Raw genomic sequence first — 20,590 nt, forward strand, 5'->3', positions numbered from 1 at the left:
AACTAGTCACTTCAGGGCAGGAGAGGCAGGAGGCAGGCCTTCAGGAGAAGATTCCTCATGGCTCCTGTGAACTAGTCATTTCAGGGCAGGAAAGGCAGGAGGCAGGCCTTCAGGAAAAGATTCCTTATGGCTCCTGCGAATTAGTCATTTCAGGATTGAACTTCAAGAATTAGGAAGAAACACACCATCCATCAGATGACTAGAAATCACCGCAGGACCACAAGAAATATGGGAAAGCAAGAAAATGCCTCTCCTCCAAGGGAAAAGAATAACTCTTCTTCAACCACAAGCAGTTCAATGGAAATGTCTGATAAAGAATTTAGAACATTCATAATGGCAACGCTAACAGAGATGGAAGAGAAGAGAGACAATGAACTGCAGAAGAGAACGGAGAAAGAAGCTGACAAGTTCCAGGAGGTAAGGAAATTCTTACAAGATCTAAAAGAGGAATTACACACTTTAAAAAAGAATCAAACGGAACTGTTAGAGATTAAGGCTATAATACAGGAAGCCAAAATCTCCCTAGAAAGTATTAAAAGCAGACTAGATCATACAGAAAATAGAATTTCAGACATAGAAGAGAAAATTGCTGGCCTAGAAAAATCCACCACAAAGGCTGAGAAAATTGCCCCCAAAAATAAAAATAATATACAAGAAGTACTAGATACCATCAAACGTCCAAACATCTGGATAACTGGCATTCCAGAAGGCGAAGAGACTCATAAGGGCATTGATAAACTATTCCATGAAATCCTGCAAGGAAACTTTCCAAACTTAGAGAGGCATTCAAAGATCCAGTCCCAAGAAATACAAATGACCCCAAATAGAATCAACCTAAAAAGATCTTCTCTAAGACATGTTATAGCCAGAAAGACCAAAACCACAGACAAAGACAAGATACTAAGATTAGCAAGAGAGAAACAGCAAGTTACCTACAAAGGATAACCCATCAGGCTAACAGCAGACCTCTCATCGGAAACAATGTGAGTGAGCAAAGAATGGGAAAATACATTCAAAGTGTTAAGGGAAAAGCAATTGCAACCGAGAATACTGTACCTGGGAAGACTATCCTTCATATGGGAAGAAAAGAGAAGAACATTCTCAGATTATCAAAACCTGAAAGAATTTACCAACACCAGGCCAGATCTCCAAGAAATTCTCAAGGGAGTGCTATGTCAAGAAAATTAAATGTAGTCACACAGAAATAAAAGTTCAAAAACTTAAGAAAATGGCCAACTTAATTATAGGGACAAGTCTGGAGTTGAATATTTTATCCCAGAATTCAATCAGGAAGATCGATTCACAACACAAGACAGATTAAGTACATGAGTCTGAACTGGAAATAGCATTCTGTGACTTTTGACTAAAATATTGCTGTTTTCCTTCTAGGCTTTGTTGTCCGGTTTTAAGAGTTTTTGTCCTCTCCTAAGCTGTCGATAGGTTCATGTACCTACTATTTGAACAGAATACTACCCTATTTCCAGGCTTTAAGTTTTAAGCAAAGTTCCTTAGCATTTCTTTATGTTAAAACTGGTTTTCTTAATAGGACCAAGTGAACTTGCTATAGAAAGTAGTTAGCTTATTTAAGAAATTGTATTATCAATACAGTGAGGGGGAAAAGGAATGGATTACAACTGTAGACACCAGAGATGGTGTGAGAAGAGGGTGGGAAAGGACAGAGGGTCAGAAATAGGGGTAAAAAAAATACTAGAAATGGAAACTTTTTTATAATAACATGCATGATAAAGCCATTATGCAGTATATTCTGGATGAGAAATCACATTTTGTATGCTGTGACGATGCTTAGGGAATGAATGTAAATTAAGTTAAAAAAAAAAAAAAAGAAAAGTTTCAGGGGAAAAAAAAACACAACAAAAACTGTATTTCTTGAAATTAAAAAAAATGCATTAAAAATATCTATTCAATGACTGCAGTAAGATATGTAGCACTAGCTAAGTGCTACTTTATAGGATGTTCATTCTACTCACTGAGGCTTATGCCTAAAGTTGGACTTGTGTTCATGGAAATGTACATATCAGCTGTGCTTGCTATGAAAATATTTAGATTAATTAAGATCTTTAGTGACTCGATAAAATTTTTGGGAAAAAAGTATAGAAAGCAAACATAGATACCAGAAATGGTGTGGGAAGAGAGTGGGAGATGGCAGAGGTTAAGACATGTAATCTTGGATGGGGAAAAAAAAAGCAAAATATACAGGAAACAAGAAATGGAAAATTATTTGTTGACAATAACATGGATGTTGATGCGCTTGATTGAGCGAATATACAGTGTACTCTGGATGGAAAGCCTCATTTTGTATGCTGTAACAATGTACAGTGAATGAATGTAAATAAATAAATTTTAAAAATCTATAATAAAAAAACACAAAAACAAAAGAAAACAAACAAAAAAACAACCACAGAGTCAGCCTGTAGTGTCGTGGTTAAAGCAACTAGATCCCACATGGCTGACAGTATGGTTCAAGTCCCAGACCTACTAGCCTGAGAAACATGCCAGGTGCATGGGTATGCCCAAAATCCCGAAAGCAGAGAGAACTGGGGGAGAAGGGATTACAGTGTGACAATTCCCAGTAGGGGATGCTTTCTCACTCTCCCTTGGCTATCTTTCTCTGCCTCTCTCTGGCAAGTGCATATGCCCTCTGGCAAAAATTTTTAAAAAGAGAAAATAAAATTAGATTTCAATAAGGTTATATTTCAAAAAAATAATGCAGTTTTCCAACCAAGGTAGCAAAGGATTTCTGAAATACTGATCCTCCTTCTTCAGTCTCACCTGGGCAGAGAGACTGGTGGGCTTAAAGGAGAGCTGATGTGGAGGGTTATCTGTCTGGAGCCTGTAGAGGGAGCAGCTTTTTCTGTTTACCTACTATTCCATGCAGATACTGTCATTTCCTATGGGTGCTATAATATGAAAGCTAGAAAGCAATGACCTAAGAATGGTTTCATGTGGATCCAAACACTGTTCAAACACTGGAAAATAATTCAATACCTTAAGCACACTTAGCAGTTTCGCTCTTGGTGCCTTCTGTCTCTTCAGAAAGCTGTATAAGTAGACATGGGCATTCGGATTGGATGGAAACCTCTCATCATACGCATAATTGGTGAGTACTTCTCGGGCACCATCTTGATCCCCATAGAATTCCAGCATCTAAATAAAATATGTCATAATATCTCACCTAAATTTTGTAGTATTGTGATACCAAAGATTATGTATAGCTGAACTTAAGATCAATTACAACAAAGACCTTTGTGTGTTCCCATTTACCTGATCATATTTTTGTTACTCTCTCACTTGTCTCTCAAGAGTGTGCATATGCACTCTATTATTACTGCAGCAAATTTCATCATAAGAACTGCTCCTATAGAAAATAAGGGTCCTCAAAGCAGGGCACACTAATAACGAATAAAAATGTGGCAACTAACCCCAATGCCCTAACTCACTTAGCCATGAAAGGAATGCATGAGAATTATAGTTTATTTCATTTCATTCCCATCCTTACACGGGAATTCCAGATTCACTGTCATATGGTTTTAGAGATTATCTTGTGACAACGCAATTACAACTTTCACATTCATTAGCACAAAGCAAATTATTTTGAAGATTTATTCCTAGTGTCCAGTGCCGAGGCCCTCTGTCCTTTTAGAATGACTTTGGGATAAATGGATATTTTTATGAACTTCCTAAAAACCATTATTCTTTATCCCATATACTATGACCTTGTTTCAGACTTTTGTCTCTTTCTATATCCCACCAAATCACAAAAGATCTTTCTGCTCTTGTCTAAGTTCAATAAGAATAATAATTGACATTTACAGTTATATCCTATTTGTTTTATAGATAATTGGCCATGACAATTATCCAATAAAGAAAACGAATAAACATTTATAATATTCTGGTTAAGTAAGCAAAAACTAACCCAAAAGAGATGCCATTTTTTTTGTCTCTTTGTTTTAATTAAGATTAGGCACATAGTCTTATGACAAAATGAAGCCAGAAAAATTTGAAATGCCTACTTGCCTCTACATAACTCTTCACGAAAGGATCCCAAACACCAGGAATTTGAATCAATGCACCAAGATTAACAGATGTCTTCCAGCTGTGATTGAACATATTTTGTGTTGCTGTGCTATAAGCATAATCATCTTCATCTGTCCAAAGGTAAAAGGTTTATAAAAAACATTTAGTATTAAAGACTACTGTTAAATTAGCAATTTAAAAACCACCCACAAGAAAGCTTAGGTCCTGTTAGCTTCACTGGTGAATTCTAACAAACATTTAAGGAAAAACATTAATTCTTCACAAACTTTTCTCTCAAAAAGGGGAGAACACACTTCCCTACTTCTTCTATGAGCCCAGTGCTACCCTGATACCAAAAACAAAGAAAATGCGAGAAAACAAAAGATCGGTATCGCTTATAGGTCAGTCATCTTATAGATAACAAATGTCCTCAACGATGTACAGGCACACTCAGACCAGAAGTATATTCCACCCCAACTAAGATCTATTTTAGCAATGCAAGGTTGATTTAACACCTGAAAAATCAACAAATGCAAACAATAAAGATCTACTGATTTAAACCAAATCAATAGGTTAAAGGGCAAAGACCACATGATCATCTCAAAAGATACAGAAAAAGGACCAGCTCTGTGGTATAGCAATAATGTACAGCTCAGGAAAAGCTGGATCCCGTATGGCAGTCACAGTTTTCAATATCCAGCTCAGTCAGCCTGAAACACAACAGGCACAAATGCCGAAGATTTGACAGGCTGGAGGTCTGGAAAAAGGGAAAAAAATGGCACGATCACATCTGGTGGAGGATGCTGCTTCTCTCTCTCACTTGTCTCTTAAGTGTGTGCATACGCACTCTATTATTAATAACAAAAAAATGGAGAAAAAATTTTGAAAAAATGCAAAAGCCCTTCATGATTTAAAACACACACACACACACACACACACACACTCAATAATCTAATAGAATATTCCTCAATAGGTCAACTCGGTGGCTCATTGGTGAAACACAGTTCAGAAGAAGTCAGATCCCACATGGCTCACTATGGCTCAAATCCCATCTCCAGCAGCTTGAAAAGAATGCTGGGCATATGTGTATGCATGCCCAAAATCCTGGTGGAATGGAAAGAAAAAAAGACTGTGGCATGACCATGCCCAACTGGAAGACTTCTCTCTCTCTCTCTCTCTCTCTCTCTCTCTCTCTCTCTCTCTCTCTCTCTCTCTCTGCTGAATAAATGCACCAAAAAAAAAAAAAAAGCATAAAATTTTTAAGGATAAATATATTAAAAGTAGGCAAGACCCCCAAAGTATAAACTGAATGTGACTTGTACTACGAAAAGAGGTTCCTGAGACATCCTTATAGAAAAATCTGAAGTTGACTCAGCAAAAGTTCACATAGTGGGGGACCAGCAGTTAGCGTAATGGCTATGTCGCTGGACTCCCATGTAGTTGACTGCAGTTCGAGTCCTGGACCCGGCAGCTTAAATTCATGCCAGGCACGTGTGCGTGCACGCCCAGGATCGTGAGAGGAGAATGGAGAAGAAGGGATTGCGGCGTGGCCATCCCCCCTCGGGGGGGTGATTTCTCGCTTTCTGTCTCTCTGTCTCTGTCTTTCTTGCAAGCACATGAGCCCTGTAACAAAAACCTTTCCAAAAAAGAAAAAAAAAAAAAAGTTCACATGGTAAGTGGTTATGAGTCTGGTAATACAGACTCATCAAAAAGATGTTTCAGGTTAAAGATCACCTAAGAGCGCCACATATTATTCCATCTTCATCTCTTATTGCTACAAAACAGTCACCTTCAAAAAGGAACTGAATCCATGGGAGTGATATCATAAATGGCACGCTCCAGTAGTTTCAGTGATCAAATATTTGCTTGAGTTCTACAAAACCATGTGTAAGAAGAAAAGTAAATACTGACTTTAAAATTGACCTGAAATTTTAGAGCAATTAAACAACAAGAGATGAAGAGCCAAATGATACAGACTGAACATGCAACTAATATATTAGATTGAAGTTATAAAAATGAGAGGTTGGAACAGTCTATGAGTCTTGTTTAATTTTTTTTTTTAAGAGAGATTTTTGGGGAACCAGCAGTTAGCGTAATGGCTATGTCGCTGGACTCCCATGTAGTCGACCAAGGTTCGCATTCCGGAACCGGTGGCTTAAAATTCACACCGGGCACGTGTGCGTGCATGCCCAAGATCCCGAGAGGAGAATGGAGAAGAAGGGACTGCGGCATGACCATTCCCCCTGGGGGGTGATTTCTCGCTTTCTGTCTCTCTGTCTCTGTCTGTCTGGCGAGCGCACATGCCCTATAGCGAAAAAAAAAAAAAACTCTCACAAACAAAAGAGATTTTTGCTATAGGGCACATGTGCTCACCAGAGAGATAAAGAGAGACAGAGAGACAGAAAGCAAGAAATCACCCCCTAGGGGGCATGGCCACGCCATAATCCCTTCTCCAGTCTCCTCTCAGGATTTTGGGCATTCGTGCATGCACACCCGGTGTGAGTTTCAAGCCACCAGATCCACTCGAACTGCAGTCAACTACCTGGGAGTCCAGTGACATAACTAAGTGTCTTAAGAGAGAGATCACAGGCAGGAAGAAGAAAAGGAACTGAAACTAGTGAACCTGCATGCCCAAAGAAATGTTACTTATTAAATAAGGATCATAAATACTATTTTCCACATAGATGGAGGATGTGAAAATAGGAAGAGGTTAATCATAGCGGGTACAGTGAAAAACTACACAAGAGAAAAAGAAAGTGCAGAGAATCACACAGCTTGAAGGAATGCAAATCTGGGGGTAGGAGAGAATGACATCAACGCTGAAGGTTAAAAGAGGGAATTCAGTTTCAGAACTGAGTAGTCAGTAGTTGATATAATAAGTCAAGAAAATTGTCATTATATCCTTTATACAAAATGAAATTACTTTATCTTGCTTTATCCTTTAAACATATTCTGAGAATCACTATAAGACAAACTAAACTCTACTCTAAACACACAGAAAAAAATGTTCATTATAGGTAATAATAGCTGAAGAAAATTTATAAACTTTCCTGGAAATTGACAAAGATTCTTTCCTGGCCCAAATGCCAGCCATTCTCCTCTGAGCCCACTCTGGGCCAGGCCTGGGCTAGGTTGAGACTGTGGTCCGCAAATACCTGAACAAACACTAACATAATTCTTAACAGTTTAAGACTGCATCGCTAGAATGATCCTCTCTCCCCCAGAAGTGCCTGCCTAAAAAAGCTCAAGGCTGCCAAAAGAATTTACTGTTTGTTCAAGCAAACACCTGAAGGAAGTACCCTTACCCCCAGACTATGTGGGAGGGTAGGTGCCCATCTCCCATAAGCACCAGTTAGTAAACCCAGATGAGTTTCACACAGACCAACTCACCCTGCCCCAGTCTTTTTCTAATTTTTCACTTCCCTGACTTGACTCAAACCCATGCCACCATCCACCCACTCTCCCATTCTTCCCTCAAAACTGAGTCACCTCTGTACAAATCGGAATGAAGTTTAGCTCCTTTCCCTAACAGGCTGGCCCATCTTTCTCTTACTCTCAGTAGTTACTGAACAAAATCTATTTTCACTGCTTGGACTAGCATCCAGCTGTGTTTATCTTCAACAAAAGCAGGTTTTAAAAAAGCAATAAATCTAAAATAGTCATGACTTAACTATGACCCATCTAATTATAAATGAAAAGTCTTTTGATACATCAGAAATATAAAGGATGATCAAGAATTTTAAGTCAAGGAAACCAGCAGTTAGCGTAATGGCTATGTCGCTGGACTCCCACGTAGTCGACCGCGGTTCACGTCCTGGACCCGGTGGATTAAAACTCACGCCGGGCACATGTGCGTGCGTGCCCAAGATCCTGAGAGGAGAATGGAGAAGGGATTGTGGTGTGACCATCCCCCCTGGGAGGGCGATTTCTGTCTCTATGTCTCTCTCTGTCTGTCTGGTGAGCGCACGCACCTTAAAGCAAAAAACCCCTCTCCAAAAAAAAAAAAAAACCCCCCCCCAAAAAAAAAAAAAAAAAAGAATTTTAAGTCAATAACATGTCTGTTCTCTGCAATATCCAGAGGAAGTCAGCAGGGGGATTACTGGAATATTCTTCAAGATCCTTTCTGCCCATCAGTCTCATCACCACAAGAGCTTACTTGTATTCACTTACCGAGTTTTGACAATTCCATCTTTTTTTTAGACCACGTATAATACTGCAAAAGCCCTTTATAGGCCTGAATAAGATTGATTAATATTTCCTGGGATGATGACTTTTCACCGTATCTCCATGTCTCTGCCTGACTTAGATTTCTTTTCGCATCCTCAAGCATTCCATGATGCAGAAGGTATAGAGCATGTTGTAAGGAGATCTGCAACAACAAGAAAACTCTCACTGACATTTAAGCCATTCAATAACCATTAGTCAAAAAACTTGGTAAATAAATGATATACGTAGGACTAAGTCCCTGGTAGGATACAAATGACATAACATTATCCCTATCACCAAAATGATCAATCCAGCGAAGAGGAAAGATACAAGAAACAATTAACACTATGTGAAATGAGAGCTAAATTGTGTAAACTTGTAAACAGAATACAGAGTGATATGAGAGAAAAGCAGGGGCTTTGAAAACAATGTCCTGGTCATATGCCACTTAGAAGCTAAATTAATCTGGGCAAGTTATTCACCTTTTGAGTTCCATCTGTTTTTCTGAACAATTATTATTGTCATTATTTTAACTTGTAAGAGGTTGCGCATGCCTGCCGGGGGCAGGCAGAGGGAGAGAGACAGGAAGAAAGCACCCACCATGGAGACTGGTGATTCTACAATCCCTTCTCTATTTCTCCCTCCTTTTGGGATTTTTGGGCACGTGTATAAGCGCACACACATGTGCAAACATTCACCTGGTGAGACCCAAACCACAGTCAGCCATATGCGATCCAGGTGCCTTAACCGCCATGCCATGGACTAGCCCTGCAACAATTATTATTAACCCTTCAAAAGGATGTTGCTGAAGATTACGTGAAATAATATTTGCCTACCCACTGCAGTTTGACTTAGCAGATATACAATAAACATAACTATTATATACACGTCATATAAGTTCAGAGAAAAACATCTTAATAAGAGATGCTAAAGAATGACTTTGGTTCAGATGGAAAGCCAAGTGTTTCCCTGATACAGGAAGAGGGTAACTAGAACTACACAAAGAATGAGCATGCAAGAAGGGAAGCCATTAAGAATAATGGGAGGTACAATTAATCATATGGACAGAGCCAAATTAGAGTTTAAGACCCTCATCTCAAACTACTGCAATCATTTCTTAATGGTCTCTCCATTCCTGTTCCCCTGCAATCCATCTTCCATGTAACTATCAAATAAATCTCATCTTCTTAGTCATTTGTGAAAAATCCTTCAAAGGTTCCCAGTGCCTACAGGATAAAAATCCCAGCTCCTTAGGTATGGCACACAGGGCCAGTCTACATTCCCTGGCTTCAAGCCAGCGGATTTTGAGAGGAAATAAAACAGGGATATGGGGCTATCCAACTCTTTATTACCCCTACCATGCCAGACCACTCTTTTCCTGTTTGTCTAGTGAACACCCACCTGCTTTTTCAGACTCATCCTAAGTATCACCTCCTCTCTTCCTGACTCCCCTACCCATTCATCCCAGCCTTCCCTAATTCCAGAGAACTGATCATTTTCTCCTTTGTCTTCTCAAAGAAGACATACGTTGCATTTCTACTATAGTACCATAACAGTTCATTCCATTTACATCATTGTCTCCCTCTACTTAAAGAACCATGTCTAACACTTTGCCAGGAAGACCATAATATTTTTAAGTCATTAACAAAAAATGTTTTATTGCCTACCCTTATTATCATCCTCAGACTCAAGAGTAATAAGAAATGAAGTTACCCCCCATTTCCTTTGTCTTTTTTTTTTTTAAGAGTTTTTTGCTATAAGGCGCTTACACTCGCCAGAGAGACAGAAAGCAAGAAATTGCCCCCAGGGGGATGACGACACCACAATCCTTTCTCCTCTATTCTCCTTTTGCAATTTTGGGCATGTATGCATACATGTCTGGTGTGAGTTTTAAGCTGCCAGGTCCAAGATTCAAACCACAGTCAACTATGTGAGAGTCCAGCAACATAACCATTATGCCATCTGCTGGTCCCACCCTCCATTTTCTTTACTTCAACTAAGTAGATTCTATAAGCCAAAGCATACCTAACCAATAATTTAGCTACAACTCCACCGCTCCCTTTCCAATCAAATGGCTATCCAGTTTCTTCCTGAAAGAAGAAATGAGGAGCATACAATATCAAGGAAAAACATTCCTTTTTCCAAATGTTCAGTTAGAAAGCTTTTAAGTGGAAGCATCCACTGCCTCTATTTAATTTCCACTCACAGTATGCCTGGACTACAAAAGAACAAGATCACAGAAGATGTGGCACATTATAGACACTCAGGAAATGTTTCATAATTAATAAGACCTAAAATGAATCCTAAACTGGGGAAACCTGTTTTCAAAATTAGAAAGTAGGAGGAATGTAAAATGGTGTGGCCACTGTAGAAAGCAATTTGGCTATTCTTCAAAAAGTGAAACAAAGGGAACCAGCAGTTAGCGTAATGGCTATGTCGCTGGACTCCCACGTAGTCGACCGCGGTTCGTGTCCTGGACCCAGTGGCTTAAAACTCACGCCGGGCGCGTGTGCGTGCGTGCCCAAGATCCCGAGAGGAGAATGGAGGAGAAGGGATTGCGGCGTGACCATCCCCCCTGGGGGGTGATTTCTCGCTTTCTGTCTCTATGTCTCTCTCTGTCTGTCTGGCGAGCACACGCGCCCTACAGTGAAAATCTCTCCAAAAAAAAAAAAAAGTGAAACAAAGAGGAGCCAGCAGGTGTTATAGTGGTTAAGGTGCTAGACTCCCACATGGTCGCCCATGGTTCAAGTCCTAGACATGATGGCTTGAAACTCATGATGGGCATGTGTATGTACATGCCCAAAACACAAGAAGAGAATGGAGAAGTGACTGCAGCATTGCCATACCCCCCAGGGGATGATTTCTCACTTTCTCTCTGTTTCTGTGTCTCCAGCTAGCACATGTGCCTTATAGCAAATAATCCCTACACCCTTAAAAAAAAAAAAAAAAAAAAAAAACCCACAGAATTTTGTGTGTATGTGTGTGTGTATATATGACCCACCAATTCTACTCCTAGGTATATACCCAAGGAATTCAAAACAGAGCCTGAGATACTTGTATGCCAATATTCATTGAAAAGCATGATTCACAACAGCTAAAAAGAAAAAATAACCCAACAGATAAATAAAATGTGATCTACACATATAAAAAAAACTTCAAAAAGTTCATAGAAAAATTGAATTAAAGTATGTTTATGGTGCAAAAAAGAAAAAGTGAAAACTATTTTATACATTTTCCATGAACTTTTGAAGACTCCTGCCCAAAGAATCCTATTCAGCCACAGCAGGAATAAAGTTCTGAAACACGTTACAACACAAATAAATTTTGAAAACATTAAGCTAAGTAAAATAAGCCAGACACAAAAGGATAAATATTATAATTCTACTTAGTGAAATATCTAGAGTAGGCATATTTAATTAAGCGAGACAACAGTGAGATGCTACCAGGGATTTGGAAGAGAAGGGGATAGGGAGTTACTGTTTACTGAGTATGGCATTTGGAGTGATGGAAAAGTTTTGGAAATAGTGGTAAACACTACTCAACATTGTGACTATAATTAATGCCACAGAATTATACACTTAGAAATAGTTAAACAGGGCCAGCTCCATGGCACAGTCATAATGCATGGTTCCAAAGAAGCTGGATTCCACATGGCAAGCGCAGTTCAAATCCCCAGCCCACACCCCAGGTATGCACATGAGTACTGGACTGGAGGAAGAGGACTGTGGCATGACCAAACCACATGGAGGGTGTTCATTTCTCTCTCACCCTCTCTCTCTCTCTCTCTCACATGCGTGCACATATGCTCCATCATGACAAAAAAAAAGAAAACACATATAGCATATTTTGTTACATATATGCTTCACCACAATATACAAACAAACAAAAAATGGTAAGGAAAAATACAGGGGCCAGCAGGTGGCATAGTGGTTAAGGGTGCTGAACTCCCACATGGCAGACTGTGATTTGAGTCCCAGATCTGGCAGCTTGCTTTCTCTCTCGCACTCTCTCTCTTTCTCTATCTGTTCCTCTCTGGTCAAATTAAAATAAATAAATAAATGAGTAAATAAAGTTAAATAAAATAATTCAAAAAAAAAAAATAGTGCTTGAGAACTGGGCACTGAGAGCTGCCTCTCACATGGCTGACCATGATTTGAATCCCAGCCCCAGTGGTTTGAAAAACACACCAGGCATATGTGCATACATGCCCAAAGTCCTGATGGCTAGAGCAATGGAGGAAAAGGCTGCAATGTGACCATGTCCCATTGGGGGTGCTTTCTCTCTTTCCTTGGAGAGCATATGCACCTTCTGGGGGAAAAAAAGAGTAAATATGCCAGGCTTTTTGGGTCCTATGGTTTCTGTCACAGCAATTCCATCACTGTCATGTAAAAGCAGCTACTAAAAATATAGATAAGAACGAATGTAGCTGCATTCCAATAAGTTTACTTTCAGGGCTAGCAGTTAGCAGAGGAGTTTTATTGCTGGACTCCCACATAGCCGACCGTGGTTCGAGTCCCAGACCCAGTGACTTGAAACACGCCAGGTGCATGTGCGTGATTGCCCAAGATCTCAGGAGAATGAAGAATGGCCATCCTCCCTAAGGGGTGATTTCTCACTTTTTCTCTCTCTCTCTCTCTCTCTCGGCTGAGCACACATAACCTATGCCAAAAAAAGTCTTAAAAAAAAAAAAAAAACTATGGCTGAGCCAAATTAAAAAGCATTTATAAAACTTTATTACAGGACCAGCAAATGGCATAGCAGCTACATTACTGGACTCCCACATGGCCGACTGTGGTTCAAGATCAGAATCCGGTGGCTTCAAAATCATGCCAGGTGGGAACCGGCAGTTAGCGTAATGGCTATGTCGCTGGACTCCCACGTAGTTGACCGCGGTTCGCATCCCGGACCTGGTGGCTTAAAACCCACGCCGGGTGCGTGTGCGTGCGTGCCCAGGATCCCAAGAGGAGAATGGAGGAGAAGAGATTGCGGCGTGACCATCCCCCCTGGGGGGTGATTTCTCGCTTTCTGTCTGTCTCTCTCTGTCTGTCTGGCGAGCGCATGCACCCTATAGAGAAAAAAAACTTCTCCAAAAAAAAAAAACTCATGCCAGGTGCATGTGCATGCATGCCCAAGATCTCCAGAGGAGAATGGAGAAGGGATTGTGCTGTGGCCATCCTTCTAGGAGATGATTTCCCACTTTCCTTCTATGTCTGTCTTTCCCCTTCTCCTATGAGCACAAGTACTCTAAGGCAAAAAAACTCTTTAAAATTTTTTTTATTACAAAACAGCTTTTAGTCAAAAATAAACCACAGACAGTGAATTACCGTAATATTTCAGAAACATCTCAAGCCTTTGGGTAAGATTTTCACCAAGGGAGACACGAATCTGGAGAGAAACTTCCACCAAAACATTAGGAACATTAAAACATTTTCAGGGAGGGCAAGCACGTGGTGGTTAAGGTGCTGGATTCCCACATGGCCGACCAGAGTTCAAGTCCTGGACCTGGTGGCTAGCTTTCTTATGTTCCCTTTCTTTCTCTCTCTGGTCAAATTAAAATAATAATAATAAATATAATTAAATAAACGAATCTTAAAAAAATTTTTTTTTTCACATATTCAAATTCCCAACTTGTTTTAGCTCATGCTTTTTTCCAAAGGCACCAATTCCTACAGAGCACACATGACTTAGCCAAGATAACAGAATTTGGCTCAATCATAATGAAGCACAATTTCAATCTGAAAAGGACTGGTTTTGGTAGCCAGAGATATCCAAAGAGAAAGTTTTTCAACTAGAGAGAAGATGGTATGTAACTAAAAAATCAAATAGTGAATGGTTCTCATAATGCTACTTTCTTTCAGCTACTCTTATTTAACCAGGTACCTTATCCTTTTTCCCCAAGCTTTTTCACATTATTACCTACCTTAACGCAGAAGTAATTTAAACATTTTTAAAAAAACACTGCGAGTATGAATTCTCAAAGTCTATAGTCTCACCTTTAAATAATTTAGAACGCCGATATTTTTCATCCTGTCGGCAAAGGCATTGAAAGTCTCTACACTGCTTTTGGGATGATAAAATAGAATTTCACTTCCAAGTTTCCAAATAATCTGTCAAAACAGAAATACCACAATATATAAAATTTTTTTACTTAAGCAATTTCTGCCTAAGAAAGCTAATTTTCTTATTACAACATTGAAAAACTTATCATTCCTTTCCCTAGAGATGACTACTGCCAATGCTTTACTATACTTTATCCAGTAAAATTAAAATTATATCTTATGTAATGACACTGTTTTAATCACTTAAATTAATATCAAAATACCATATAACAATGCCATTTTTAAGAAGTCTAAAAAAGCATGCAGTTAAAACACTTAAGTATAAAAATGATAACTAATAAGTGAGGATGAATACTAAGGTCAGAAAACTTGGGTTCTCTTCATATTGGCTTCTTCACTGCTCTCAGTCTCATCTTTATTATTTGCAAAATAAGAGCAACAGTCTATATGTTTTCTGAGATCCAATCAAGTTCTACAACTAAGGAATATATATTAGTTCTATATCTAGAACTCCAATTTTGGAACTTTCACCAACTATGAACAAACTTTTATAAAAAAATATTTCCTCTTCTGACCACCAATTACGTCTTGATAAAACTGTTTATTTAAAAAAAAAAAAAAAGAAAAAAAGAAAAGAAAAGAAAAATTTTTCTGGTTGAAGAGAACAACTTCTCAAAAAAATTTTCTAAAAGAACAGAAAAATGGGGTATAGGAAGTGGAGATCAGGAGATGATCTTAAGACAGAAGCTATAGCATCTTTTTATGATGATGACAAACATCCTATAGAGAAAGGAAAATGACACAGGAAAAGAAGGAAGAATCATTGGAACCAACAAAAAGATTACTGGGGAATTTAGGAATCCAGAGTTCAGAGTACTTTAGTTTCTTCTAAAATAATATTAGATAAAAAAAAGGGGGGGGGATGGAGTGTGCAAAAATAAGTTCCAATAAAAACTCTCCACCCAAAATTACTTTTGGTAGCTTTTAGTAAATTCATTTAAGATCATTGTTAGTAGCTTTTAGTAAAATCAGTTATAGAGTCTGCAAAAGCTAGAGTGGGTACAGATGAAGGCAGAAACTCCTAGGAATCGGTCATTTCTTCCAGCAGACTCACATTTTGTTTACCTCAGGCGCAGCCTGCCTTTTACAGCTGTCTGAGTCTTCCAAAGTCTGAAAATAACTGTACATGTATTCTGCAGCTTGCTGCCACTGGTGCTTCAGCAGAGCTTCTTGGATAAAACTTAAACAAGCACCTGTGGTCTGAGCAAAATCCTTCTCCTTCTTCCCTCCAGTAGCTATAAAGATGAAAAAGTAGTCTTTATCAACATTGACTAATTCAACTCTTCAAAAAATGTCCTCATGCTAAATAAGTTTTAATAAGAAGAGCAGGCATTACATAACCCAACCCATCCCAGTATCTAATCCAGCTTCGTTCAAAACAAACTCTTCCACACTATATTAATTATTTTTGGCAAATTTTAAAACTACCCAATTTGATATTCTTGAGCTATAGTTACCAGATCCTTCAAATCTGATTCAATCATCATTTCATCCTTGCACTAAACAATTTGGGAAGAATTTGTCAAAAGCACAGTCTCAAGGAACTCAGAATATAGTCTTTATTACCTACCAATTTTCTGAAAAGCCCAAGAAAGTTTTTATTTCTCAAGAACCAAGTTCCCAGTAATGTAATGAATGGTATTAAATGAAAATGAGATCAAAACAGTTGTAGATATTAGCATTTATATCTCTAATGTATTGGCAACCTTCATACTAAGGATATGTGGGTTTACTTATAGCCCCATTATATGAATGGCTTGTTGCTCTGCTACCTCTTTTTCCCTTTCCACACAACTGCAAGACCTCAATTGGCCAGCAGTCTTCCAGCTGGGTACACTCACTTCTGTAAGTACGGAAAGACCAAAAGATACCATGCAAAGATTCTTTCAAAACCATCATCAATCTGTAGGTCTTTGACTTCCTTTCACATTCTTTTCTAAAACTAACCTCCTAGAGAGCCACACCTATTTAGAGCTAAACCTTCATGATCAAAATGATTATGTTTTACCTAAAGGTGACAATAAAGGTGTTGAAAAAGTAGACAATTCTAACATCTCCTTTTGCAAGTCAGGTGATCCCCAATTCTACATTAATCAAAATTGTGGAATGACCTAATAATTTTTATAGATCACTGAGTAATTTTTCATTAATAATTTAGAGAGTTCAATGACATAATGCACTATTTTAATTACTCTATTTGCTGGTGAAACTTACACGAACAAGGTTTCTCAGCATTTACATCAATTACAACAAATTACAATATAATTTATGTTACATTTTCATTACAAGAAGTAGAACAGAAAAAGGAACAATATAAAATTTCCATCTATAAAAAGCATTTTCATAAATTTTTGGGGGGAGAGGTTTTTGCTATAGGGTGTGTGCATTTGCCAGAAAGACAGAGAGACAGAAAGAAAGCACTCCCCCCGGGGGAGGATGGCCACACAGCAATCCTTTCTCCTCTATTTTCTTCTCGGGATCTTGGGTGCACATGCACATACACCTGGCGTGAGTTTAAGCCACTAGGTCTGGGACTCAAACCACAGTCGACTACATGGGAGTCCAGTGAAATAGCCATTACGCCAACTGGTGGTCCCACTTTTTCATAATTTTTTTAAATGGAAGGTATACATACCTATGCTATTTAGAGTCCATTGATATAATTTTTAAATATAATAATTTCATTTAAAAAATGCCAACTTAGGGGCCAGCAGATGGTGTGGTGGTTGGGCGTTGTATTCCCACATGGCAGACTGTTCAAGTCCCAGACCTAGCAGCTTGCTTTCTCACTTTTCTTTCCCCCTCTCTCTTTCTTTAGTTGTAAGTACATGTGCCCTATAACAAATTTTCAAAATAATAAAAAATAAAACAATTCTTTTTTAATAAATGCCAAACTATGCTGGAAATTATCTCTTACAATGAATAAATTTATAATAAAATTTTAGATGGAATCTTTTTAAAGCTATGCAAAATAATACACAATTTTTCCAAAAACGCAAAATAGGCAAAATGTAAGTGGAAAAGTTTGAAAACTACTGCTCTCATCTAGCACTTCTTGGACTTTTCTAACATATATACAGATTACCTGGGAAATCTGATCCTTGCTACCCAGTGTGGTCCTGGAACCTACAGGAGCATTATCACCATAAGCTTAATAGTGGTTAAAGGGGCTTGATTCACACGGTCAGTTGTGATGCAACTACTACCACCATTGGCCTAAAAACCATGAATCTCCAATATTTAGCCAATTTCAGATATAAGTACTCAATAAATACCAATGGGGAAAAAAATGTACATCCACCAGCATACACACTATCTGCTAATTCAAAGCCAAAGAATTCTAAAAGAAAAAATAATTATGATTTTTTTTTTAATTTTGCCATAGGGTGCATAAGCTTGCAGAAGACAGACAGACAAAAGAAAGTGAGAAAGTACCCCCCATGACAAATGGTCACACTGCAATCTTCTCTCCAATTCTCCCTCCTTTTGGGATTTTGGACATGCACACATATGCCCCTGGCATGTTTTTCAAGCCACTGAGTCAAGGACTTGAACCATGTAGTCGGCTATGTGAGATCTGGCCACCTTAACCAAATTGTGAAAAAGTGGGATCAGCAGTTGGCGTAATGGCTATGTCACTGGACTCCCATGTAGTCGACCGTGGTTTGAGTCCCAGACCCGGTGACTTAAACTCACGCCAGGTGTATGTCCATGCGTGCCCAATGTCCCAAGAGGAAAACAGATAAGAAAGAATTGCTGCATGGCCATCCCCCCTGGGGGAGTGATTTCTTTCTGTCTCTCTGTCTTTCTGGCAAATGCACATGCCCTATTGCAAAAACTTCTCCAAAAAAAAAAAAAAAATTTATGAAAAAGCTTTTTATAGATGGAAATTTTATGTTGTTCCTTAACCACCTTAACCATCATGCTACAGGGTGGCCCACGATGATTTCTTTTTGCTTACAGACAAAAAAAAAAACCAACACATATTCCTATCTTGAAATATTGAACCAGCTTATTCATTTTGTATCCACATTAAATATTCCTGTCTCCTTGAATTAAAGTTCAAATGTCCCTGCTATTTTACTTACCCACAGTTTCTATATGCTTTTGAAGCCAAGGAAAATGCATTCCTGTACCAGAGGGCACAGACGGTTCCACCTGGTCATCCTCTGTCTCAGGCCTTGTCAGTTCGTCACTGAAATCACTCATACCTATTCCAAACTGAGAATAAGTTACTTTCTGCACATCTCCATCCACTGGCTCAAAAAAGTCACCTTTTATCTGATAAATATCATTTGATCAGCAAAATTCATTTTAAAGTCAAAAATGAATTTACGTCAGCAACAGTCAAAAGGAATGAGCCAATCAAAAAGAAACTGAACTACTCTTTCAAGCACATTCCAAGATAATTAAGACGCTGCCGTTCTAATTAAAAACAAAGCAAAACTCAAGTCTAGAGGAAGAAACAACAAAATGCTAAGAAAGTATGACAAGTATAATAAAAACAGTAGCAGTCAATATTTACTGGACCCTTACTCATAACAGGTGAATAAACTATACACTTGAATCACCACAGCAATCCTGAGAGGGATACTATTATTTTATTTCCACGTTAATGTTGAAAAAAACGGAGGAGCTCAGTGAAATTCATCTGCTCATGTCATAAAAACGGTTAAGATAATATTCTAGTAAATAGATAAAACGCCAAACTAGCCCAGCATGACTAGAATTTAGGGTGTATATGAAGGAGGGGGGAGGGAGGAAGGAGGTAGTTAACAGGACTGTGAGGAACGGATAGAAAGGGACTCCCGTGCTAAGCGAGTCGGGACCTACTCCTCGGGATGCTCAGCGCCCCGCTCCCTGGTTATCAAATCGGATCTCAGTGCCGGCGATACTGCCTCCGGGAGTTCTCCAATTTCCCCTCTTCTCTGCAAGCCTACACCAGTACCCAGGATCAAAGCACCTTCACCGGTGCATCGTCACTGCATTCGCTTTCTCACTTGTGCTTCTCTATCTTACATTCAGAGTAAACCGTTTAAGACGGTTTCGTGCGTAGGACCACGAGTGTGAAATAATCTCTGAATGTGAATCCGACCCACCCTGTATTCGTAGGAGTCATTACACAAATCCTCACTTCCCAAATCCTCTAAGACCCAAATTGCATGAGGCGGTTGCCACAGTAACCAAAGCTACTCCACTCCCCTCGCTTTCACAGATTCCAACGTGTCAGGGCATCCGGAAAAAAAATCGGAAGATTACAGTGCATCCTAACATATCTCCTCCCATTCCACTCCAAACGCAGGAACCTAGACGACCTTCGCGGACCTCACCTGCACGAAGCTGGAGCTCCTCTACCAAGCTACTCCGACTTCAGAGTCCGCGGCAGGATGGGGAAACTCGCCGGAAGTAGTTAGCGAGCGCTTCGAGTGAGCATGCGCAAAACCTGCCAGGGGCGTGTCCCATGCGTGCCCAATGTCCCAAGAGGAAAACAGATAAGAAAGAATTGCTGCGTGGCCATCCCCCCTGGGGGAGTGATTTCTTTCTGTCTCTCTGTCTTTCTGGCAAATGCACATGCCCTATTGCAAAAACTTCTCCAAAAAAAAAAAAAAAATTTATGAAAAAGCTTTTTATAGATGGAAATTTTATGTTGTTCCTTAACCACCTTAACCATCATGCTACAGGGTGGCCCACGATGATTTCTTTTTTGCTTACAGACAAAAAAAAAAAACAACACATATTCCTATCTTGAAATATTGAACCAGCTTATTCATTTTGTATCCACATTAAATATTCCTGTCTCCTTGAATTAAAGTTCAAATGTCCCTGCTATTTTACTTACCCACAGTTTCTATATGCTTTTGAAGCCAAGGAAAATGCATTCCTGTACCAGAGGGCACAGACGGTTCCACCTGGTCATCCTCTGTCTCAGGCCTTGTCAGTTCGTCACTGAAATCACTCATACCTATTCCAAACTGAGAATAAGTTACTTTCTGCACATCTCCATCCACTGGCTCAAAAAAGTCACCTTTTATCTGATAAATATCATTTGATCAGCAAAATTCATTTTAAAGTCAAAAATGAATTTACGTCAGCAACAGTCAAAAGGAATGAGCCAATCAAAAAGAAACTGAACTACTCTTTCAAGCACATTCCAAGATAATTAAGACGCTGCCGTTCTAATTAAAAACAAAGCAAAACTCAAGTCTAGAGGAAGAAACAACAAAATGCTA

The 20,590-nt window shown here is 39.0% G+C and overlaps 1 protein-coding gene across 6 annotated transcripts in view; it reads right to left on the minus strand.

Moving 5' to 3' along the window:
• The window catches only part of TAF1A (TATA-box binding protein associated factor, RNA polymerase I subunit A), a 39,755-nt gene that overhangs the window by 18,246 nt on the left and 919 nt on the right, over window positions 1–20,590 (minus strand). For 2 of the 6 annotated variants that reach the window (XM_014584900.2, XM_006170187.3), the window contains exons 1-7: window positions 19,691–19,758; window positions 18,449–18,571; window positions 15,426–15,595; window positions 14,235–14,348; window positions 8,206–8,404; window positions 4,036–4,166; window positions 3,007–3,165 (exon numbers count right to left, since the gene is read on the minus strand). In XM_014584900.2, the coding sequence (XP_014440386.1) occupies window positions 3,007–3,165; window positions 4,036–4,166; window positions 8,206–8,404; window positions 14,235–14,348; window positions 15,426–15,595; window positions 18,449–18,569 (894 nt within the window). In that variant the 5' untranslated portion in view covers window positions 18,570–18,571; window positions 19,691–19,758. Of the gene's footprint in view, window positions 1–3,006; window positions 3,166–4,035; window positions 4,167–8,205; window positions 8,405–14,234; window positions 14,349–15,425; window positions 15,596–18,448; window positions 18,582–19,690; window positions 19,761–20,199; window positions 20,333–20,590 lie in introns of those variants that run through there. The other 4 variants (XM_014584897.2, XM_014584898.2, XM_014584899.2 and 1 more) reach the window with 4 other exon arrangements.

This window comes from Tupaia chinensis, unplaced genomic scaffold, assembly GCF_000334495.1.
Source record: "Tupaia chinensis unplaced genomic scaffold, TupChi_1.0 Scaffold148108_1, whole genome shotgun sequence".
NCBI lineage: Eukaryota > Metazoa > Chordata > Mammalia > Scandentia > Tupaiidae > Tupaia > Tupaia belangeri.